At 34.3% G+C, this 27,440-nt stretch overlaps 1 protein-coding gene across 1 annotated transcript in view; it reads left to right on the plus strand.

Moving 5' to 3' along the window:
• The window catches only part of LOC142233787 (uncharacterized), a 200,879-nt gene that overhangs the window by 107,136 nt on the left and 66,303 nt on the right, over nucleotides 1-27,440 (plus strand). The window contains exon 7 of the mRNA XM_075304817.1: nucleotides 16,161-16,337. Coding sequence (XP_075160932.1) covers nucleotides 16,161-16,337 — 177 coding nt within the window. The remainder of the gene's footprint in view (nucleotides 1-16,160; nucleotides 16,338-27,440) is intronic.

Below are 27,440 nucleotides of genomic sequence, written 5' to 3' on the forward strand. Positions count from 1 at the left end.
AACTCTCATAATCGGACAATGGGAAAAGTTTTTTTTTCTGGTCCATATAATTGTTCGAGAAATGAAAAGCAAGTTCCTAAAGGGATTTCAATGAATGGTGGGGCCATGGAATGTATACCCATATTATTCCGACTATGAGAAGTTTATTTTTGATTGATGGCAAAATATCTGTATCTAAACGAAGCCTAAAGCGATAAAGATTTCTTGTCACAGCATTGGGTGAAGTAGGTACAAATAATGGGGGTCTAATTTTTATGAAATTCAATTGGGATAAGGAAGGGTGACAGTTGAGTAATAGGAAGGGGGTCATGCACTCTCGCCAAAAAATTACGGATTAAAAGAGTTCGACCTTCGCTTAAAGATTTTAGTATTGATTCTTACACTGACAAAAATATTGACCTAATATTAAAGAAATATACAACTTAATTCTAAACGCAATGTTATTGTTATAAAATTAAGGACAAATTTCCTTAAAATGTAAATTAAAAGAAAGTTCAGAATCTTTGCGTTAGACATTTCCTTCTAAAATTTAGAACACTAATCTTTGCGTTCCTTCGTTAAAGATGCATGTCTTTGAAGTGAGACCATTTTTCCTTAAAGTAAAGAAAAAAATATTTTGATTTAAAGAAATAATCTTTAAATTAACTGAGATGTTGAATCTTCGCATTAAAGATAAAAAAGCTTCAAAAATAGGGCAATACTTATTTTGAGGATTTTGCATCTTTTGTTTAGAGTGTTTTTTTTTTTTTTTTTGTTAATTAAGGAAATATTATCTACTTCGAAGTATTTGTCATAATGTGGATATTTTTTACTGACTTTTATTTTTACATGAATATATCGTAAAAAAAAGAATTAAAAGTCGATTAATGAGATCTCTATCCCAATTATAATTTTATAGAACCTAGATTTAATGGTAAATAGCTCCCTAAAAATGTCCTTAGTTTAAAAAAGCCATCTTCGGCTACGAATCAATACCAAAATCTTTAAGAAAAGGGAGCCATCTTGATGCAAAGGTTTGCATGACCGCCTTGCATACCTAGGGTCATCGGTTTAAACACAGTTTCGACCACAACACCAAAAAATTGTTCAGCGCTGGATTATCCCCTCTCAGTAATGCTGTTGCCATTTCTGAGTGTTTCAAAGCTTCTCTATGTGGTTTCACTGGAACGCCATTAGGACCCGACAATAAAATCGAGGTCCCTGGTCTCGCCAGCACTCAGTGATAAGGGAGAAGTTCACCACTGTGGTATAACAATCACGGTTGGCATTTTTGGTAGCATTCTACAAAAAATGGTAGATTTTTTACTGTTTGGTAGATTGGTCGAAATATTGATGTTTTGGTAAATCTTGCAGAATATTCCTCCCCATATATGAGGTATTTCCCAAATTACATATAAAAATAAAATTTTAACAACATTTTCTATAGAAATAAAATTTTAACAAAATTTTCTATAAAAATAAAATTTTGACAAAATTTTATAGAAATAAAATTTTATCTAATTATACAATTATTATTCGAGCTTTATGGACAGATATAGATTAAGGAACATGGTTAATAGAGCCATTGAAAAGAAAACGCCAGATACAAATCTATACACGCCTGGACTGTACATGTTTCGGTTCGGGCGAATGAACCTTTCCACAGCCTTTAGTATAGATCTGGCTGGGAGAGATAACTCAATTTTGGGCCCTTTATGCTAACTCCTTATGGAGAAAACATTTGGGAAATTTCCTCTTACAAATTGAATCATCTTTTCTCCCAATTTTAACAAAATTTTCTATAGAAATATAATTTTAACAAAATTTTCTATAGAAATAAAATTTTGACAAAGTTTTCAATAGAACAAAATTTTCTGTATATTTTGACAAAATTTTCAATAGAAATAAAATTTTGATAAAATTTTCTATAGAAATATATTTTTACGCCATATTATCAAAGTCTCCCTTTTTCTGCCTTTTATTTAGTAGTAACTTTCTCTTGTTGGTGCAAACTTAAAATATTTAAAACTTCGACACATTTACACTTCAAGGGATGATCAAAAAATAATAAATAAACTTCTAAAATAAAATAATAATCATTTGAAGAAATACTTTTCTTTTTTTATAATAACCACAAAAATTTGATTAAACACTGCAAAAAATTTATTCAAATTTTTGTAGAATGGCAACCGTGATCACAGTGGGTTGAATAGTCTAAGTGAACCTGAAATATCAAGCTAACATAACCTAAGGTAAGGTAAAAATCTTTGGATCCATGTATACCGAAAAAAAGTGAACTGCTTTATAGGAAGAATGAACTACATCGCACGAATATTAAACTAAATTTTACTCCAAATTTTGAGATTTCCACAAAGCATTGTTAAAACCAGGAAATTTTAATGCCCTGTTGTACTTTTGAACTGCAGTTCACGAAATTACATCATCTCATAGAAGAAAAAATTAACTAAAAGTAAAGAAGAAAATCATTGGCGCCAAATCATGACCATTTTAACCCTACAGTAGTTCATTCTTACTATTTTTGGGAATCGTACGAAAATCTTCTTTTGCTTTAGTTCATATTGAACTTATGTGTACGGTCATTGAACTTTATACCCACATTTAGTTCATAAAATTTTTGAGACATACTTAAAAAAAGTAAGATTTCATTAAGCTGTGGAAAATTTCAATAAAAAATAATAAAATTTAACTACAAGCAAATAATTTTTTCCAATAAAAATAAGTTAAATTTAGCGTTAGATTAACTACGGAATTTTTTTCTGTGTATTAATACTAATATCACGTACAAAATTTCAACCGGATCCGATGAAATTTACTCTTCAAATCTTGGGTGTCGGTTTATATGGAAGTTATACCTAACCGTGGTCCGATATGGCCCATTTGATATACCATCTGACCTACATCAATAGCACTTATTTGTTTCGTTCGGAAGCTAGCGTGATTTAAACAGACGGACGGATGTCGTTAGATCGATTTAAAATTTCACCACGACCCAGAATTTATATACTTTGTATGGTGGAGGACGGGGACTACCAGCGAAGAACGAAGACTATCAACTCTTGTTTCATTAAAATCTCTTTATTGTAAAGAATTTGTATAAATTTAGGTCAATATTTTTGCTGTATAGTTGTAATCGCAGACCTTTGCTAAAATTCATAATATTTGACAATAATACACTGAAAAGAAGAGCTTACCAAAGATTGTATATTTACACTAATGATTTTGCTATTGATTCCCAGTCAAAGAAGCGGAGAAATTTCTCCTTTAAATTTGAATTTTGCGTACTTGAGACTAAGAAACAAATTTAATTTATTAGTTTTTTTTATATTTTGTTATACCCTAAACCACATAGTGGTCAGAGTATAATAACTTTGATCTGCCAAAAAATGTGCCTACCAGAAATATTGATTTTAGACCCCATTAAATATATACCGATCGACAGAATCACCTCCTGAGTCGATCTAGCGCTTGGTGTCCGTCCAGCTGTCCATGTATTTGTTGTTCACAGGATTCCGGTGGCAATTATTAACCGATTTGGATGACATTTGGTACAGGCTGTTTTTTGGACGAACGCTATTGAATTTGGAAGAAATCCAATCAAGTTTAGATATAGCTCCCACACTCTTAGAAAAATATGTTTTTCATATGTTCCGATATAAACAAAATGTGTTTCGGGCACATTTTTAAAACACAATATATTTAAGTGCAAACATGTAATGTTCCTAAACTAACACTAAATGTTTGGGACATCTATGGTAATATGTTAGAATATATTATGTTTGGGGCATGAATGTTTCATAAAAATAATATGTGTGAATGCAAACATATATACATCTACAAATTTCGACTAAACATACATATGTTGTGATATTTTATTCAAAGCGACAGAGAGAGTATAGAGAAATAAATAAAGATGGAAACCGGGAGAGTTGACGAAAGATATCAACATAACACAGCGAAATAATCAAAAGAGAACAATTTATGTGAAACCGCTTGTATGTTGTTTAGGAAAACTGTTTTATGATAAGGCCAAAAATTTGATATGCTTAAGTCTAAATATTATTTAATTTGAATAAAGAGAATGGACATTCGCAACCAAGAGAATAGACATTTGAAAAACAAACAGCATATGTTTTCGCTTTGAGAGCAGCATTTTATGTTTGTGTGGACATGTGTTTTGTTTATCATTTTGGCATTATGGGCACAATTTTTTTCTTGGTTCGTTAAAAGAAATCAGGGGTCTTCATAAAAATAACGAAAGGGCACTATACTCTTTTTAGAGTTGGGACAGTAAAATGAAATAAAGAGGAAATAGTAATAGTGAAAAATTACACAATAAAATGTATAAAAACAAAGTTTAGTTCCTCTTTATTAATAAGTAGTCCACACGCTCACAAAAAATCGCTTCTGTAACATATACTCCCAAACATATTTTGCTTCAAGCATATATATTTTTGGGTATTGCCCAAACATTTATATGTTTGATCTCTTCCAATATATAATATGTTTGAAAGCATATTGGTCTAAACAATATATGTTTGGGTAGTCTAAGTTCCAAACATTTTGTATTTTTGCATCCAAATTCAATAATGTTGTCAATAATGCATTTTGCACCCAAAAATATTATATGCTTAAAAACAATTCTCCCAAACAATATTGTGCTCAAAATTTTATTTATTTATTTATATATTTACAATCATAATGAATTATGAAAATAAACAGGTAATATAGGTGCTAACAACATAGGTTTTCGACCTGAATGCTCAAAATTTTGTTTCTGCCCAATTGTATATTCCCCCACATCTTTCTCACTTCCACCAGATTTTTTAGTTCTTAGCACCTTTTTCTGTAATACAAACATTGTAGAAGAAATTATTCAATTGTATAATTTTTGTTCTTTTAATTTTACCTTTTGCCGGACGGGGATTCGAACAGCGGACCACACAGTTTGTAAGGATCAAAGAAGTAGCTGATCAATTGCCCAAGGAAAAATAAAATGTTAATTTTGTAATAACAAGCAACAACCACCAACTTAATTCAATATCGCTCCCTGTTAAATAGCGCTCCAAGCTACTAAACACATATATGTTTATAGGCTATTTATAAATTAATATATGTTTGCATCCAAGCATATTATATTTACAAACATAATATGTTCTAACATATTAACATATATGTCCCAAACATGTTATGCTAGTTTATGAAAATTATATGCTTGCACTCAAAAATATTGTGTTTAAAAATTTGTGTTCCAGACATATAATGTTTATAGCCAAACATATGAAAAACAGTCTTTTTCATCCGTGCACGAGGAGTTGACGGACACCTTCAAATGTAAAAGCGGGCATTAAGTTCGAGTTTTGCAGCTAAAACAATTTAAAAAGTTTATTTTCTTTAAAATGAATTATTGAAGAAAAATAAAAAGCATTTTAGAGCGATGGTGTTAAATGCTAGTAAAAAATTGTTCACGCCTAAATAAACGCCTAATCCACGTTCTTCTTCTGTTAGAGTTTTTGAATTCCTTTCAAATTTTAAAGTTTTGTACCAAAAACAGTTTTTTGTTACAAAATTGTTATTTTTGCATAACAAAATAATATTTTATACAAAAATCAGTCAATTTCGTTTATATCAAGTACTGTTACTGACTATAAATCTTTAATAACCCACATTTCGAAGTTTCATTATAAAAATTTAATTTATTATAAATATAAATGTGTAAATTAAAAAAAAAGTGTTCGGTCGGAGCAGGGATTGAACCCACGACCCTTTGCATGCAAGGCAGACATGCTAACCACTGCTCCACGTGGCAAACAAATGTATGTTTCTGTTAAATAATGTTATGTTTGCATGGGCTCCTGGGCGCTGCAAACTATGCTATATAAATGTAACTTATAACGATAATTATCTACTGGTGACTATAACAGCTACATAGCCCAGAGATAGTGTGTTGGCTTACAAACTGTATGGTCCTCGGTTCGATTCATCGTCCAGGCGAAAGGTAAAATTAAAAAAAAAAATTATAAAATTGAATACTTTCTTCAACATTATTTGTATTAAAGAAAAAGTTGCCAAGAACTAAAAAAATTTCGTGGAAGTGAAATTATGTTAGGGAATGAGCACAATCTTCTATGGGGAAAATTCTTCTAAGCATATAATATTTTTGGGCTCAAAATTCTTCCAAACATATAATATGTTCACATAAAACAAACATATTAATGTTTCGGCAGTATCTAATAATATATGTGCTTCCTGCCAAATATGTTTGGAACATATGTTAAAGAAGCAATTTTTTTGAGGGTGCATATATATGTATGTACCGCCCGATTTTTCTTCTATAGCACTAACTATATATGCAAAATATCATCCAAATCGGTTCAGATTTAGATACAGATCCCATATATATTTATAGCCCGATTTTCCAAAATGTGGCCATAACACTCTTATTTATTTACCAATGCTACTAAAGTTTAAAATTTTTATGTAATATCTGATCGTATTTAGACTTACATCTAACCCTTACATAATAATATTGCCCGATTTTCCCGAATTTTGATTTATTACCCACATTAATCGCTCCTCTTTTTTATACCCTCCACCATAGGATGGGGGGTATATTAACTTTGTTATTCCGTTTGTAACACATCGAAATATTGCTCGAAGACCCCATAAAGTATATATATTCTGGGTCGTGGTGAAATTCTGAGTCGATCTAAGCATGTCCGTCCGTCTGTTGAAATCACGCTAACTTCCGAACGAAACAAGCTATCGGCTCGAAACTTGGCACAAGTCGTTGTCATTGACGTGGGTCGGATGGTATTGCAAATGGGCCATATCGGTCCACTTTTACGTATAGTCCCCATATAAACCGACGCTCAGATTTGGTTGGAAGAGCTACGCAAAAATTGGTCCACATCGGTCAATAATTATATATAGCCCCCATCTAAACCGATCCCCCGATTTGGCTTGCGGAGCCTCTAAGAGAAGCAAATTTCATCCGATTCGGCTGAAATTTGGTACATGATGTTAGTATATGGTCTCTGACAACCATGCAAAAATTGGTCCATAATTATATGTAGCTCCACTTAAACCGATCCCCATATTTGACCTCCGGAGCTCTTGGAGGGCAAAATTCATCCGATCCGGTTGAATTTTGGTACGTGATGAAATTTGGTACATTGCGCTAGTATATGGCCGTTAAAAATCGTGCCAAAATTGGTCCATATCGGTCTATTGTTATATATAGCCGATACCCAAAAATAATCAACCTAAATTTTATTTCTATAGAAAATTTTGTTAAAATTTTATTCCTATAGGAAATTTTGTCAAAATTTTATTAATATACAAAGTTTTGTGAAGATTTGATTTTTATAGAACATTTTGTCAACATTTTATTGCTATAGAAAGTTTTGTCAAAATCTTATTTCTGTGGAAAATTTTGTCAAATTTTTATTTCTATAGAAAATTTCGTCAAACTGAATGATATACGTATTTAATCGACCTTTTTATTATACCCTCCACCATAGGATAGGGGTATAATAACTTTGTCATTCCGTTTGTAACAAATCGAAATATTGCTCTAAGACCCCATAAAGTACATATCTTCTGGGTCGTGGTGAAATTCTGAGTCGATCTGAGCATGTCCGTCCGTCCGTCCATCCGTCTGTTGAAATCACGCTAACTTCCGAACGAAACAAGCTATCGACTTGAAACTTGGCACAAGTAGTTGTTATTGATGTAGGTCGGACGGTATTGCAAATGGGCCATATTGGACGTATAGCCCCCATATAAACTTGGACGTATAGCCCCCATATAAACGGACCCTCAAATTTGGCTTGCGATTGCTCTAAGAGAAGCAAATTTCATCCGCTCCGGCTGAAATTTGGTACATGGTGTTGGTATATGGTCTCTAACAACCATGCAAAAATTGGTCCACATCGGTCCATAATTATATATAGCCCCCATATAAACCGATCCCCAGATTTGGCTTGCGGAGCCTCAAAGAGAAGCAAATTTCATCCGATACGGCTGAAATTTGGTACGTGGTATTAGTATATGGTCTCTATAAACCATGCAAAAATTGGTCCATATCGGTCCATAATTATATATAGCCCCCATATAAACCGATCCCAGATTTGAACTCCGGAGCCTCTTAGAGGAGCAAAATTCATCCGATCCGGTTGAAATTTGGTACGTGGTGTTAGTATATGGTCTCTAACAACCATGCAAAAATGGGTCCATATCGGTCCATAATTATATGTAGCCCCTATATAAACCAATCCCCAGATTTGAACTCCGGAGCCCCTTGGAAGAGCAAAATTAACCCGATCCGGTTGAAATTTGGTACGTGGTGTTAGTATATGGTCTTTAACAACCATGCAAAAATTGGTCCATATCGGTCCATAATTATATATAGCCCCCATATAAACCGATTCCCAGATTTGGTTTGCGGATCCTCTAAGAGAAGCAAATTTCATCCGATCCGGCTAAAATTTGGTACATGGTATTAGTATATAGTCTCTAAGAACCATTCAAAAATTGGTCCATATCAGTCCATAATTATATATTGCCCCTATATAAACCGATCCCCAGATTTGAACTCCGGAGCCACTTGGACGAGCAAAATTCATCCGATCCGGTTGAAATTTGCAACGTGGTGTTAATATATGGGCGCTGATAACCATGCCAAAATTGGTCCATATCGGTCTATAGTTATATATAGCCGATCCCCAATCACACAAAAATTGGTCCATATCGGTTCATAATCATGCTTGCCACTCGAGCAAAAATAATCTAGCAAAATTTTATTTCTGTAGAAAATTTTGTCGAAATTTTATTCCCATAGAAAATGTTGTCAAATTTTATTTCTATAGAAAATTTTGGCAATATTTTATTTTTGTAGAAAATGTTGTCAAAATTTTAAATCTTTTGAAAATTTTGTAAAAATTTTATTTCTATAGAACATTTTGTCAAAATGTTATTTCTATAGAAAATTTTGTTAAAATCGTATTTCTATAGAAAATTTTGTGCAAATTTTACTTCTATAAAAAATGTTGTCAAAATTTTATTTTGTCAAAATTTAGTCAAACTTAATTATATACGTATTTAATCGACCATTTTAAGTTTAATATATACCACATATGGACTACGTTACGGTATTAGGAAGTTTTAAGATACCTTGTCATCGGCAAAAGTTACCGCAACCCAAGTAATTCGATTGTGGATGACAGTCTTCAGTAGAAGTGGAGGGTACATTCATGGTGGAGGGTACATAAACTTCGGCCTGGCCGAACTTACGGCCGTATATACTTGTTTTTGTTTAATATACACCCCGTATGGACTACTTTACAATTGAGAAGACGGTGTTAAGAAGTTTTAATATGCCTTACCATGGGCAAGTGTTACCGCAACCCAAGTAATTCGATTGTGGATGACAGTCTTTAGAACAAGTTTCTATGCAATCTATGGTGGAGGGTACATAAGATTCGGTCTGGCCGAACTTACGGCTGTATATACTTTTTATACCCTTCACCACTACTGTGGTACAGGGTATAATAAGTTTGTGCATTTGTATGTAACGCAAAGAAGGAGTAATCATAGACCAACCTTTTAGTATACGGATCGGCTTAGAATTAAATACTGAGTCGATTTAGCGATGTCCGTCTGTCTGTCTGTCCGTCTGTCTGTCTGTCTGTCTGTCTGTTGATGTATTTTTGTGTGCAAAGTACAGCTCGCAGTTTTAGTCCGATTGTCCTAAAATTTGGTATAGGGTCCTGTTTCGGCGCAAAGACGATCCCTATTGATTTTGGAAAAAATCGGTTGAGATTTAGATATAGCTGCCATATATATTTTTCACCGATCTGGTCATAATTGGCGTGTATATCAACCGATCTTCCTCAAATTCCGTACATCCGAATATTTTATGAGTCTCGAAAAACTTGCAAAATATCAGCAAAATCGGTTCAGATTTAGATATAGCTCCCATATATAGTTTTCGCCCGATTTACACTCATTTGCCCACAGAGGTCAATTTTTTGCTCCGATTTAGTTGAAATTTTGCATAGGGAGTAGAATTAGCGTTGTAACTATGCGTGCCAAATTTGTTTGAAATCGGTTCAGATTTGGATATATCTCCCATATATAGTTTTCGCCCGATTTACACTCATTTGCCCACAGAGGTCAATTTTTTGCTCCGATTTAGTTGAAATTTTGCATAGGGAGTAGAATTAGCGTTGTAACTATGCGTGCCAAATTTGTTTGAAATCGGTTCAGATTTGGATATATCTCCCATATAAAGCTTTCGCCCGATTTACACTCATATGGCCACAGAGGCCAATTTTTAACTCCGATTTAGTTGAAATTTTGCACAGGGAGTGGAATTAGCATTGTTACTATGCGTGCCAAATTTGGTTGAAATCGGTTCAGATTTAGATATAGCTCCCATATATATGTTTTTCTTATTTCGACAAAAATGGTCAAAATACCAACATTTTCCTTGTAAAATCGCCACTGCTTAGTCGAAAAGTTGTAAAAATGACTCTAATTTTCCTAAACTTCTAATACATATATATCGAGCGATAAATCATAAATAAACTTTTTCGAAATTTCCTTAAAATTGCTTCAGATTTAAACGTTTCCCATATTTATACCCTTCACCACTACTGTGGTACAGGGTATAATAAGTTTGTGCATTTGTATGTAACGCAAAGAAGGAGTAATCATAGACCAACCTTTTAGTATACGGATCGGCTTAGAATTAAATTCTGAGTCGATTTAGCGATGTCCGTCTGTCTGTCCGTCTGTCTGTCCGTCTGTCTGTCTGTCTGTCTGTTGATGTATTTTTGTGTGCAAAGTACAGCTCGCAGTTTGAGTCCGATTGTCCTAAGATTTGGTACAGGGTCCTGTTTCGGCTCAAAGACGATCCCTATTGATTTTGGAAAAAATCGGTTCAGATTTAGATATAGCTGCCATATATATTTTTCACCGATCTGGTCATAATTGGCGTGTATATCAACCGATCTTCCTCAAATTCCGTACATCCGAATATTTTATGAGTCTCGAAAAACTTGCAAAATATCAGCAAAATCGGTTCAGATTTAGATATAGCTCCCATATATAGCTTTCGCCCGATTTACACTCATTTGCCCACAGAGGCCAATTTTTTGCTCCGATTTAGTTGAAATTTTGCACAGGGAGTAGAATTAGCATTCTAACTATGCGTGCCAAATTTGGTTGAAATCGGTTCAGATTTAGATATAGCTCCCATATATATGTTTTTCTGATTTCGACAAAAATGGTCAAAATACCAACATTTTCCTTGTGAAATCGCCAATGCTTAGTCGCAAAGTTGTAAAAATGACTCTAATTTTCCTAAACTTCTAATACATATATATCGAGGGATAAATCATAAATAAACTTTTGCCAAGTTTCCTTAAAAATTCAGATTTAAATGTTTCCCATATTTTTTACTAACATTGTGTCACCCTAGTGCATTAGCCGACTTACATTTTGAGTCAATTGATTTTGTTGAAGTCTATCAAATTCTTCCAGATCGAGTGATATTTAAATGTATGTATTTGGGACAAACCTTTATATATAGCCCCCAACACATTTGACGGATGTGATATGGTATCGAAAATTTAGTTCTACAAAGTGGTGCAGGGTATAATATAGTCGACCCCGCCCGACTTTAGACTTTCCTTACTGGTTTTTTTAATAAATTTAAAGTGTCACCTTTCCAGCATCATATTGTATGACACAATGTGATTGTCTTGAGCACTTGAGATTTACTTCTTCAACCACATGTACACTAAAAAAAAGTGAACTCTCTATTTAACTAAAGCCAATTTAACTTTGTTTTAGTTCATGGATTTTTATATATGGAGAAAGTTTCGTTTACTCTAATAATTTTTTGGGTACGTTAGTTAAATGAACTAAAATGCGGGAAAAAATTATACAAAAATGAAGTAAAAAGTTTTACTAAATTCGTACTTCTCACCAAATAGTTCATTATTTCTTTAAATTTGTAAATTTTACTACAAATTCGTCCATTATGAACTTCGAATGTCACTAAAGACATTCTTGCAATTTTGAACTCCATTTTTTTCCTTCAAACTACAAAATTTTCTTTAACAAGTGGAAAAAAATAATTATGTCTAATAAATTTTCTTGAATTTGTCGAAAAATAGTTACTTATTTTTGTGATATCGGCGTGATGTCAGCCTTTGTAATACTGTTTAGTTAAAATTTTCTAAAAATATAAAAAATTTTCTAAAATTAACTAAATGTTTTCTTTCTGGTGGGTTCACTGTTTTTTCAGTGTATTGAAAAAACCCAATATTCTAGATTTTAATAAATCCCAAACTAATATCGTATTACAATGCAATGACAAATTCCATTTAAAGCATAATGGAGGAAACAAAATTCATTGAAATCAAATTAGAACGTTGTCAAAAGTTCACTTTTAATAAATATTTTCGGAAAATTACTCTAACAAACATTTAATTAAAATACCAAAATGCCGTGAACAAAAAAAGGCGAAAAGGGAAATATGAAGCAAACATAGCACAACACCAATCGCATTTAGTGATCCTAAAGGAAAAATAAAGCACAAATGGAAATGTTATGACCCTCAAATCATTCTACTCACTGTTAGACTGATGCTAGCTTGCCTTCAGCAGTCCTCCTTCTGCAATGAATCTAAAAAGAAATTAACAAAAAAAAGCAACGAAATTAAAACAAAACACAGAAAATATGATAACGAACATATTGAAAAGCTTAAATAAGAAAAGATGAAATCTCTCGCAGTCATAAAAAATGTTGTTATATTTGTATCAGGCAAATTATGAGTTTCCATTTTTCCCCTGATGGTATTTGTAATTGAAGACCCATAGGAATTGACAGAGACGTATGTATGCAGGGAGGAAATTTATGATCTGTAATGCCTTATTTCAGCCCCTCATACCCACGTTTAGAAGTCCTCCACTAAACACATTTTATCACCCTTTAACATAGGGTGATATTGGCAGATAAGGCTTTCGTTTTCATATCCAAAACAAGTAAGAACAGACTAAAGTAGCGTGGGACCGACTATATCCTGCCCTATTCTGTAGACCGAAATTGTGATGGTAACCACAATGAAGGCATTCAAATTAGTTGGAAGCTTTGTGAAAAGCTACATATGACAACACCCTCACAAAAAAAAAACGCTTCTCTAACATATGTTCCAAACATATTTTGCAGGAAGCACATATATTATTGGATACTGCCGAAACATAAATATGTTTGTTTTATGTGAACATATTATATGTTTGGAAGAATTTTGAGCCCAAAAATATTATATGCTTGGAAGAATTTTCCCCAAAGAAGATTGTGCTCATTCCCTCACATAATTTTCCCTTCCACGAAATTTTTTAGTTCTTGCCACCTTTTTCTGTAAAACAAATAATGTTGAAGAAATTATTCAATTTTATAAATTTTACCTTTCGCCTGGACGGAGAATCGAACCGAGGACCATACAGTTTGTAAGCCAACACACTATCCACTAGGCTACGTAGCTGTTATAGTCACCAGTACACAATTATCGTTATAAGTTACATTTATATAGCATAGTTTGCAGCGCCCTCGAGCCCATGCAAACATAACATTATTTAACAGAAACATACATTTGTTGGCCACGCGGAGCAGTGGTTAGCATGTCTGCCTTTCATGCAAAAGGGTCGTGGTTTCAATCCCTGCTCCGACTGAACACCAATTTTTATACCCTCCATCATAGGATGGGGGTATATTAACTTTGTCATTCCGTTTGTAACACATCGAAATATTGCTCAAGACCCCATAAAGTATATATATTGTGGGTCGTGGTGAAATTCTGAGTCGATCTAAGCATGTCCGTCCGTCCGTCCGTCCGTCCTTCTGTTGAAATCACGCTAACTTCCGAACGAAACAAGCTATCGACTTGAAACATGGCACAAGTAGTTGTTATCGATGTAGGTCGGATGGTATTGAAAATGGGCCATATCGGTCCACTTTTACGTATAGCCCCCATATAAAGGGACCCTCAGATTTGGCTTGTGGAGCCTCTAACAGAAGCATGTTTCATCCGATCCAGCTGAAATTTGGTTCATGGTGTTGGTATATGGTCTCTAACAACCATGCAAAAATTGGTCCACATCGGTCCATAATTATATATAGCCCCCATATAAGCCGATCCCAAGATTTGGCTTGCGGAGCCTACAAGAGAAGCAAATTTCATCCGATCCGGCTGAAATTTGGTACATGGCGTTGGTATATGGTCTCTAACAATCATGCAAAAATTGGTCCACATCGGTCCATAACTATATATAACCCCCATATAAACCGATCCCCAGATTTGGCTTGCGGAGCCTCAAAGAGAAGCAAATTTCATCTGATCCGGCTGAAATTTGGTACATGGTGTTGGTATATGGTCTCTAACAACCATGCAAAAATTGATCCACATCGGTCCATAATTATATATAGCCCCCATATAAACCGATCCCCAGATTTGGCTTGCGGAGCTTAAAAGAGAAGCAAATTTCATCCGATCCGGCTGAAATTTGGTACATGGTGTTGGTATATGGTCTCTAACAATCATGCAAAAATTGGTCCACATCGGTCCATAACTATATATAACCCCCATATAAACCGATCCCCAGATTTGGCTTGCGGAGCCTCAAAGAGAAGCAAATTTAATCTGATCCGGCTGAAATTTGGTACATGATGTTGGTATATGGTCTCTAACAACTATGCAAAAATTGGTCCACATCGGTTCATAATTATATATAGCCCCCATATAAACTGATCCCCAGATTTGGCTTGTTGAGTCTCCAAGAGAAGCAAATTTCATCCAAGCCGGTTGTAATTTGGAACATGGTGTTAGTATATGATCTTTAACAACCGTGCCAGAATTGGTCCATATCGGTCCATAATTATATAGCCCCATATAAAACGTTCTCCAGATTTGACCTCCGGAGCCTCTTGGAGAAGCAAAATTCATCCGATCCGGTTCAAATTAGGAAAGTGGTGTTAGTATATGGTCGCTAACAACCATACCAAAAATGGTCCAATCACACAAAAATTGGTCCATATAGGTTCATAATCATGGTTGCCACTAGAGCCAAAAATAATCTACCAAAATTTTATTTCTATAGAAAATTTTGTCAAAATTTTATTTCTATAGAAAATTTTGTTAAAATTTTATTTCTAGAGAAAATTTTGTTCAAATTGTATTCGGTTCATAATCATGGTTGCCACTCGAGCCACAAATAATCTACCAAGATTTTATTTCTATAGAAAATTTTATCAAAAGTTTATTTCTATAGAAAATTTTGTTAAAATTTTATTTCTGTAGAAATTTTTGTCAAAATTTTCTTTCTATAGAAAATTTTGTCAAAATGTTTATTTCTATAGAAAATTTTGTGAAAATTTTATTTCTATAGAAAATTTTGTTAAAATTTTATTTCTGTAGAAAATTTTGTCAAAATTTTATGTCTACTTTTTCAAACTGAATTATATACGTATTGGATCGATCTTTTTTGATTTAATATATACCACGTATGGACTTACATACAATTTATAAGATGGTGTTAGGAGGTTTTAAGATACCATGCCATCGGCAAGCGTTACCGCAACTTAAGTAATTCGATTGTGGATGGCAGTGTTTAGAAGAAGTTTCTACGCAATCCCTGATGGAGGGTACATGAGCTTCGGCCTGGCCGAACTTACGGCCGTATATACTTGTTAATATTTAACAAATCGTATAAAAATAGCAGCATCTTGATGTTGAAGAATTTAAATCGCGGGATCGGTTTATATGGGGGCTATATCAAAACCTGGTGCACAAAAAACCAGTATGTATAAAATTTCAGGATAATGGGTTCATTATTGAATGGGTTCATTATAAAACTAGGTATACATCATATGATCGAAAATCTTTATTTCGATGTGTTGCAAACACCCAGCATCCTATGGTAGTTGGTGTAAAAAATGATTTGAAACTTGCACAGAATAATATATCCAATAATATCCAATGACTTTTTTTTTAAATATTTATCGAATATCTATTTTATATTAAATTTCTTTGTTTTCGCGTTAGCAATAATTTAAATATTTTTTCCCTTCTATATTTTCATGAATTCCCTATACAGCATGACGTTCCCCATGGCAAACATGCGTTAATTTTAGTTAAACAACCCAAAGGTAATTTGGTGTGGATCTCAACGCAGGATACGAGTAGTTCAACAAAAAGCTCGGCCAGTACCAATGAAAAAGATAAAAAATTTGAACCAAAACTGAAGACATGGTCGGATTGTGACAAAATTCAGGTAAATTTTATTCATAGGAAATCACCATAACTCACACATGCACAAACAAACATAGGTAACTAACAATGCATTTATAAATCACACATACATGAGCACATGAAGGTGGGTTGTACAATGGGCTTCACGAAATAGTAAATCTATACCCTAATAAGGCTTTATTTTAGAAAGTTTTCACTAAAATATATTACAAGTAAAACATTTCTAAAAAATTAAATCATGGTTCTAGTCAGTTGAAGAAATTTTTTTATATATAAAAAATTTCATACATCGAAAAAATTTATTGTTTACAAACTTAAACAAGTGAGTAAAGTAGAAAGTCGGGTGGGGCCGACTACATCATACACTAAACCACCCCCAGTGAATTAGTAAACATAAGCATTTGGGGGGTATCCTTGGTATAGGTTTGGGAGATGAACCGCATTTCCTTATTTATGAAAATTAAGGAGTACATGTTTATTGGAATTTTATCACAATCTGAACAGAAAAGCCTGATATTAGGAGCTATACTTCGTTTTACACCTACAGAGTTAGGTTAGGTTAGGTATAGTGGTAGACTATTCAGTCCATTGTGATACCACGGTGGTGAGCTTCTCTTTTATAACTGAGTGCTGCCCGATTCTATGTTAAGCTCCTTTTTAAAGCCAAGTCCGAACGGTGTTCCACATTGCAGTGAAACCACTTAGAGTAGCTTTGAAACACTCAGAAATATCACCAGCATTACTGACGTGGGATATTCCACCGCTGGAAAACTTTTTTGGTGTTTGGTCGAAACTGGGTTTGAACCCACGATGCTGTGTATGCAAGACTGGCAAGCTAACCATGGCACCACGGTGGCTCCCACCTACAGAGTTAGTAGGCCACTAATATTGAGTTCATTATTAAACAAGTAAGTAAAGTAGAAAGTCGGGCGGGGCCGACTATATCATACCCTAAACCACCCTTACTGAATTAGTAATCATAAGCATTTGTGGGGTAACATTGATATAAGTCTGGAAGATAAACCGCAGTTGCATATTTAAGAAAATTAAGGGGTACATGTTTATGGGTGCTATGTCTCAATCTGACTATAGCTCATAGTCAGTGTTGCCAGGGAAAATGTTCGGTTTACCCTACAAGGACAAAAAAAGTTCCCTAATTTCCCATACATTCCCAAACAATATTTTTCGTTAAATTTAAACAAATTTTACAAGATAAAAATGGTTCTAAGTACTTTCTTATCTTAAAACATGAAAATGCAACGTATATAACCTAGAAAATAAATTTGTATTACCACCACGATTGCCACAGTTGGTAGAATTCAACCAAAAAGTAGTAATTTTATTTGTTAAATCTCTATAGAAATAAAATTTTGGAAAACATTTCTATAAACAATTTTTTTGAGAAATTTTACTACAGAAATAAAATTTTGATAATAAATTCCATAGAAATAAAATTTTGAGAAAAAATTCCACAGAAATAAAATTTTGAGAAAAATTTTTATAGAAATTTTTTTTTTTTTTTTTAATTTCTATAGAAATAAAATGTTGACAACATTTTCTATAGAAATAAAATGTTGACAAAATTTTCAACAGGAATAAAGTTTTGACAAAAATTTCTATAGAAATATTTGTTTGCTAGATTTGTGGTAATTTGTGGTAATCTTCAAATTTTGTTAGATTTTTTTGGCACGAGTGGTAACTGTTGTTACCACACATTGTTAAAGATCAAGCCTTGCCGGCTTCTAATTTCCTCCTCTAGAGCCCCCAAAATGTAAAAATTATTACAAAATGTCCCTACATTGTGGCCCTACGTCCCTATAAGACGCTAAATATTAGAAAAAACCTACAAATAGGGAATTTCCCCTACTTCTAGCAACACTGGCTGTAGTTGATATTGCACCTACGGAGTTATTATGCCACAGCCCATTATTAAAAAAAGAGAAAATCGCTCAATTAGTGTGGGTAATAAATCCAAATTTGTAAAAATCGAGCAATATTCTTATGTAAGAGCTACAAGTACGTATAAATACGATCGGCTTGTACATCAAAATTTGAAATTTGAGTAACATTGGTTAATAAATAAGAGTATTATGGGCAAATTTGGGAAAATCGAACGATGCATATATATTGAAGCTATATGTAAATCTGAACCAATTTGCATAATATTTTGCGGGTTTAATTAATACCACAAAAGGTTACCTTGTGCAAAATTTGAGTAAAATCAGTTGAGAAATGAGGCCTCAAACATAAGGTTATTGGGGACAAATTTTTCAAAATCGGGCGATACATATATGGGAGTTATATCTACATCTGAACCGATTTCGATGAAATTTTGCACATACCGTTAGTACTATAGAGGACCGGATCTAACCAACTTTGAGTAAGATCGGATAATAAATAAGGGAAAATCGGGAAAAACATATATATGGGAGCTATATCTCAATCTGAACCGATTTCGATGAAATTTTGCACATACAGTTAGTGCTATAGAAGATTACATTTGGCCTAATTTGAGTACTATCGGTTGATAAATAAGGGTTTTATAGCCAAATTTAGAAAAATCGGGCGGTACATATATATGGGAGCTATAGCTAAATCTCAACCGATTTCGATGATTTTTTGCGCATTTAGTTAGTGATATAGAAGATTACATTTGGCCTACTTTGAGTACTATCGGTTGATAAATAAGGGTTTTATAGCCAAATCTGAACCAATTTCAATTAAATTTTGCAGACTTAAAGGGTGATGCAGAAGATTATTTTGTGCTTTATTTGGCGATGATCGGTTAGTAAAAAAGTGCAACGTGACCCCATTTGTCGAAATCGGGCGATACATATATATGGGAGCTATATCTAAATTTGATCCGATTTCTTCCATAGCGTTCGTCCTTGAGCCCAAAAAATTCCCTATACCATACCTTCATCCAAATCGGTTTATAATTGCGACCGGAATCCTGTGAACAATAAATACATGGACAGACGGACGGACACCAAGCATTAGATCGAGTCAGGAGGTGATTCTGAGTCGATCGGTATACATTTTATGGGGTCTAAAATCAATTTCTGGTAGGCAAATTTTTTGGCAGATCAAACTTATTATACCCTAACCACTATGTGGTTTAGGGTATAAAAATTAATTATGTCTAATAAATTTTCTTGAATTTGTCGAAAAATATTTACTTATTTATATAATATCGGCGTAATGTCAGCATTTGTAATACTGTTTAGTTAAAATTTTATGTAAAATGTTTGCAGTTTGAGGCTAACTACTGATTAAACCACTCTCCTTCCAAATTATAAAATATCCTATAGATATTCATCCATATCCAATATAGCCCTCGAACCCCCTCGATTATAATTAGACCCTGCGCCACACTGTGGAACAGGGTATTATAAGTTAGTGCATACCAGAAGGAGATGAGATAGACACATGGTGTCTTTAGCAAAAATGCTCAGGGTGGGCTCCTGAGTCGATATAGCCACGTCCGTCTGTCCGTGAACACATTTTTATAATCAAAGTCTAGGTCGCAGTTTTAGCCCAATCGACTTCAAATTTGGCACAAGTATGTGTTTTGGCTCAGAATAGAACCCTATTGATTTTGGAAGAAATTGGTTCAGATTAAGATATAGCTCCTATATATATTTCAACCGATATGGACTTATATGGCCCCAGAAGCCAGAGTTTTACCCTAATTTGCTTAAAATTTTGCACTAGAAGTACAATTAGTAGTGTTGCCAAGTGTGCCACTGTAATATGTTGCCACACTTGGCAACATATTACAGTGGCCAATCTTTTACTCCGATTTAATTGAAATTTTGCACAGGGAGTAGAATTAGCATTGTAGCTATGCGTGCCAAATTTGGTTGAAATCGGTTCAGATTTAGATATAGCTCCCATATATAGCTTTCGCCCGATTTACACTCATATGACCACAGAGACCAATTTTTTGTTCCGATTTAGTTGAAATTTTGCACAGGGAGTAGTATTGGCATTGTAGCTATGTGTGCCAAATTTGGTTGAAATCGGTTCAGATGTAGATATAGCTCCCATGTATATATGTTTTTCTGATTTCGACAAAAATGGTCAAAATACCAACATTTTCCTTGTAAAATCGCCACTTCATAGTCGAAAAGTTGTAAAAATTACTCTAATTTTCCTAAACTTCTAATACATATATATCGAGCGATAAATCATAAATAAACTTTTGCGAAGTTTCCTTAAAATTGCGTCAGATTTAAATGTTTCCCATATTTTTTACAAACATTGTATTCCACCCTAGTGCATTAGCCGACTTAAATTTTGAGTCCATATATTCTGTAGAAGTCTATCAAATTCTGTCCAGATCGAGTGATATTTAAATGTATGTATTTGGGACAAACCTTTATATATAGCCCCCAACACATTTGACGGTTGTGATATGGTATCGGAAATTTAGATCTACAAAGTGGTGCAGGGTATAATATAGTCGGCCCCGCCCGACTTTAGACTTTCCTTACTTGTTTTTTACTAACATTGTGTTCCACCCTAGTGCATTAGCTGACTTAAATTTTGAGTATATAGATTTTGTAGAAGTCTATCAAAATCTGTCCAGATCGAGTGATATTTAAATGTATGTTTTTGGGACATACCTTTATATATAGCCCCCAACACATTTGACGGATGTGATATGGTATCGAAAATTTAGATCTACAAAGTGGTGCAGGGTATAATATAGTCGGCCCCGCCCGACTATTTATGGATTCACATCATTAGTTGCTGTATATATAAAATAAATAAACAAATAAATAGGTAACCCTAAAAACTATTAAATATGTCAATATTATCTGTATCGATCATTAATTCAAAGTCACAATTTTCCTATATCACATTACGCTTTACCATTCGAATTTCACCTACAATCCAAAACATTGTATTAAGTTCATCGAAACTTTACACCTACCTTCCAATACCAATATTCAATTATTCCAATGAATGGTGTCAATAAAATCACGTATGACATGAAACCACAACAACCTATGTACTTATCAATTTTTCAGGAAATCATGATTATAGGGCCAAGGGTACGAATTAGTAATAATAAATGAATAACACGTAACGGCCACCTGTAACAAGAATTTGTGTTAATCATACGCTATGGTGGATGACAAGCCATAAATATGTTGGCCAAGTGCATGGCTATAAACGAAACATACATTAATAATTAATTTTTGAACAAATGACTATTCGTTGTAGATTTCTAGTTGAATTGGCCAATATAAGATATTCAGTTGATTGGATTTGTTTATCGTGACCAGAAATTGAAAGGGTTGATGGGAATTGAATTTGTGATATTTATTCTCATATCATATATCAAATTCGAATATCTTCACCGAAACATTCAAGGTTATGATAGCCAAAATGGAAATAGGAAATTTAAGTAAAACATGATATAAGCAATGTTGCATAGAATTTATGAATTTTAAGAATAGAAGAAAATAACAAGTATATACGGCCGTAAGTTCGACCAGGCCGAAGCTTATGTGCCCTCCATCATGGATTGCGTAGAAACTTCATCTAAACACTGCCATCCACAATCGAATTACTTAAGTTGCGGTAACGCTTGCCGATGGCAAGGTATCTTAAAACCTCCTAACACTATAGAAATAAAATTTTGACAATGATGAAAATTTTATTATGAACCGAATAAAATTGTAACAAAATTTTCTCTAGAAATAAAATTTTGACAAAATTTTCTATAGCAATAAAATTTTGGTAGATTATTTTTGGCTCTAGTGGCAACCATGATTATGAACCGATATGGACCAATTTTTGTGTGATTGGACCAATTTTGGTATGGTTGTTAGCGACCATATACTAACACCACGTGCCTAATTTGAACCGGATCGGATGAATTTTGCTCCTCCAAGAGGCTCCGGAGGTCAAATCTGGAGAATGTTTTATATGGGGCTATATATAATTATGGACCGATATGGACCAATTCTGGCACGGTTGTTAAAGATCATATACTAACACCATGTTCCAAATTACAACCGGATTGGATGAAATTTGCTTCTCTTGGAGACTTCGCAAGCCAAATCTGGGGATCGGTTTATATGGGGGCTATATATAATTATGAACGGATGTGGACCAATTTTTGCATGGTTGTTAGAGACCATATACCAATATCGTGTACCAAATTTCAGGCGGATCGGATGAAATTTCCTTCTCTTTGAGGCTCCGCAACCCAAATCTGGGGATCGGTTTATATGGGCGCCATATATAATTATGGACCGATGTGGACCAATTTTTGCAAGGGTGTTAGGGACCATATACCAATACCATGTACCAAATTTCAGCCGGATCGGATGCAATTTGCTCCTCTTTGAGGCTTCGCAAGCCAAATCTGGAGATCGGTTTATATGGGGTCTATATATAAATATGGACCGATGTGGACCAATTTTTGCATCGTTGTTAGAGACCATATACCAACATCATGTACCAAATTTCAGCCGGATCGGATGAAATTTACTTCTCTTTGAGGCTCCGCAAGCCAAATCTGGGAATCGGTTTATATGGGGGCTATATATAATTATGGACCGATGTGGACCAATTTTTGCATGATTGTTAGAGACCATATGCCAACACCATGTACCAAATTTCAGCCGGATTGGATGAAATATGCTTCTCTTAGAGGTTCCACAAGCCAAATCTGGGGATCGGTTTATATGGGGGCTATATATAATTAAGGACCGATATGGACCAATTTTTGCAAGGTTGTTAGAGACCATACACCAACACCATGTACCAAATTTCAGCCGGATCGTATGAAATTTTCTTCTCTTTTAGGCTCCGCAAGCCAAATCTGGGGATCGGTTTATATGGGGGCTATATATAATTATGGACCGATGTGGACCAATTTTTGCATGGTTGTTAGAGACCATATACCAACACCATATACCAAATTTCAGCCGGATTGGATGAAATATGCTTCATTTAGAGGCTCCACAAACCAAATCTGAGGGCCCCTTTATATGGGGGCTATACTTTACGTATACCGATATGGCCCATTTTCAATACCATCCGACCTACATCGATAACAACTACTTGTGCCAAGTTTCAAGTCGATAGCTTGTTTCGTTCGGAAGTTAGCGTGATTTCAACAGACGGACGGACGGACGGACATGCTTAGATCGACTCAGAATTTCACCACGACCCAGAATATATATACTTTATGGGGTCTTAGAGCAATATTTCGATGTGTTACAAACGGAATGACAAAGTTAATATACCCCCATCCTATGATGGAGGGTATAAAAATAAAATAAAACAAGTAAATACGGTCGAAAGTTCATCTAGATCGAATCACATGTAACCCCCACCATAGAAAATTCTACTAGACACTGTCATCTGGACTAATTTAGGGTTAGAATGAAATTTGCTCCTTCAATATGCTCTGGAGATCGAATTAGGGGATCGGTTTATATGGGAACTATATACAATTCAAGACCGATATGGAACAATTTTTGCATGGTTGTTAGATGGCATATATTAACATCAATTACCTGATCGGGTGAGATTTACTCTTCCACGTAGCTCAGAAGGTCATATTTGGAGAGAAATATACTTCTTCGATTTACTTGAAATTTACAGGGAAGTTGAGGGTAAGTTAAACCTGGCCACTTCATATTAGAAGGGAAGGGGAGACCAGCTCTTTGCCCAACACTTCGTCGTAGAGCAAAAAAAAAAACTTCTTCGATTTATTTGAAACTCAGTAATGTCAACTCCCGAAGCACAAAACACACCAAAAAATATATTCTCACAAACCAGTTCCCACCATAAAAACAACTCCAGCCAGCTAAAATTAAATGCTCTACTAAAAAAACAAAAAACAAGTATATATGGCCGTAAGTTCGGCCAGGCCGAATCTTATGTACCCTCCACCATGGATTGCGTAGAAGCTTCTACGAAAGACTGTCATCCACAATTGAATTACTTGGGTTGTGGTATCTTAAATCGTTTTCTAAATTGTGAGTTAGTCCATACGTGGTATATATTAGACAAAAAAGGTATGTGTAGGTAAGTCTACAACTAATTACGAATCGATATGGACTTTTGGGCGGTACGTAGGGAGCCAGAATTGAAATATGGGGGTCGCTTATATTGGGGCTATATACAATTATGAACTTGATATGGACCAATTTTTGTGTGATTGGGGATCGATTTATCTGAGGGCTATATATAACTATAGACCGATATGGACCTAGTTAGGCATGGTTGTTAACGGCCGTATACTAGCACAATGTACCAAATTTCAACTGACTCGGATGAAATTTGCTCCTCCAAGAGGCTCCAAAACCAAATCTCGGGATCGGTTTACAAATGATTATGGACTAATATGGACCACTTTTGGCATGGTTGTTAAATATCATATACTACCACCACGTACCAAATTTCAACCAGAGCGGATGAATTTTGCTTCTCCCAAAGACACCGGAGGTCAAATCTGGGGATCGGTTTATATGGGGGCTATACATAATTATGGACCGATTTCGACCAATTCTTGCATGGGTGTTTGAGGCCATATATTAACACCACGTACCAAATATCAAGTGAATCAGATGAATTTTGGTCTTCCAAGAGGCTACGGAGGTCAAATCTGGTGATCGGTTTATATGGGGGCTATATATTATTATGCACCGATGTGGACCAATTTTTGCATGGTCAGTAGAGGCCATATACTAACACCATGTACCAAATTTCATCCTGATCGGGTGAAATTTGCTTCTCTTAAAGGTTCCGCAAGCCAAATCGGGGGATCGGTTTATATGGGGGCTATATATAATTATGGACCGATGTGGACCAATTTTGGCGTGGTTGTTAGAGACCATATACTAACACCATGTACCAAATTTCAGCCGGATCGGATTGAATTTGCTTCTCCTAGAAACTCCGCAAGCCAAATCGGGGGATCGGTTTATATGGGGGCTATATATAATTATTGACCGATATGAACCAATTTTTGCGTGGTGTTTAAACATCACATACTAACACCATGTACCAAATTTCAGCCGGATCGGATGAAATTTGCTTCTCTTAGAGGCTCCGAAAACCAAATCGTGGGATCGGTTTATATAGGGGCTATATATAATTATGGACTGTTGCGGACCAATTTTGGCGTGGTTGTTAGAGACCATATACTAACACCATGTACCAAATTTCAGCCGGATCGGATTGAATTTGCTTCTCCTAGCAACTCCGCAAGCCAAATCGGGGGTTCGGTTTATATGGGGGCTATATATAATTATTGACCGATATGGACCAATTTTTGCATGGTTGTTAAACATCACATACTAACACCATGTACCAAATTTCAGCCGGATCGGATGCAATTTTCTTCTCTTAGAGGCTCTGCAAACCAAATTTGGGGGTCCGTTTATATGGGGGCTATACGTAAAAGTGGACCGATATGGCCCATTTACAATACCATCCGACCTACATCAATAAAAACTACTTGTGCCAAGTTTAAAGTCGATAGCTTGTTTCGTTCGGAAGTTAGCGTGATTTCAACAGACGGACGGACATGCTCAGTACGACTCAGAATTTCACCACGACCCAGAATATATATACTTTATGGGGTCTTAGAGCAATATTTCGATGTGTTACAAACGGAATGACAAAGTTAATATACCCCCATCCTATGGTGAAGGGTATAAAAAAAACTTTCAATGATTTATTATAGAACTTTTGGGTATTGATTTGATTTGTAGCATTTTTCATTTTATGAAAATATGAACCCCCATCCTCGTCGCTAGAAATTTCAAAAGAATACCCAAAACAATACCACCTTCGTAACATTTCGCAATATAGTTGAGATTCTTAACTTTTGACGGTCTAATCAGAGTTTTTGTATGAAAAGATGTCGACAATCAAACTCAATACTGTTCAAATTGAAAAAAGCACTAAAAGCACTAAATTAAAAAGCTAAATTGGTGCTTTTTTTTTGAAAAGGCACTAAAAAGGCAATTTGATGCTTTTTGGAAATCAAAAAGAACTAAATTTGGTGCTAAAAGCACCAGATACAACTTTTTTCAATTCAATTTAAATTATATGATTTAACATACTTAAGATTTCCAGCAAAGGTAAAGGAAATTCCGTGAAAATTGGAATTTTCCTCTTCTCCATTTCCTTATAAAAAGAACGTGGAGGGAGAGCTACACGCAAAGAAAACCCATTTGGAAAACGTGTACCGAAAACATTTTTTTAAGATTTTTGAATTTTTTCGAAAATTTAAACTTTTATCACAAAAAAAATATTTTGTTTTATTTTTCCAATAAAAAGATAACTTTTGTTGCAATAACACGGTTCATTTCGTTTATATCAAGCACTGTTCTTTTCTGACTTTAAGTCTTTAAGAAGAAATATTTTGAAGTTTCATAGTAAAAATTTAATATAATAGTATGTAATGTCGAACATCTTTTCGAAATCTTCCGAACATATTTGCTATACTCGTACAATGCCTGAAAGAAACAAACTTAAAAAAAAAATAAAAGAAAATTACTTGGTGTAAAATTTCTTATTCCAGAAAACAAATCAATTTTTTCGGTGTACATTTAAAGGAGATTCGGAACACTTATCAAATGCGCTTAAAATTAGTCTTAATGATTTTCGTAATTGTTCGTATACTAATTTATAAGAGATATTCGTTGGGGAATCCTAGTCGCCAAAAACGCCCTTTCGTACCTATTTTACTAAATAAGCTAATATTTATTTCAAAAATAATCAATAAACAAAAAGCAATAACCTTCCTAATTAATAAGGATGCTATAGTTTCAATCAAATAAACATTAATAATGATTAATTAAAGTTGGCCCATACATATACATGCATATAATAGGTGTTGTCGTCTTATTGATAATACTTATACGCACCCAAGACCATTAATTAATATTAATTATGCGTTACGGTGGTTCCATGCAAACATATAAGAAATAACGAAAGGTAAATAAAGAATATTAAAATAAATATTCTACAACAAAACCTATATAACATAAAGACCCACCCCCCTCGCCACAAGAAAATATGATATTGACATTGTTTTCTGTTCGAACATTATGTTTAGAGAAATTTAAATTTTCTATTCATTGCT

Source organism: Haematobia irritans, chromosome 4 (assembly GCF_050003625.1).
Source record: "Haematobia irritans isolate KBUSLIRL chromosome 4, ASM5000362v1, whole genome shotgun sequence".
Lineage (NCBI taxonomy): Eukaryota > Metazoa > Arthropoda > Insecta > Diptera > Muscidae > Haematobia > Haematobia irritans.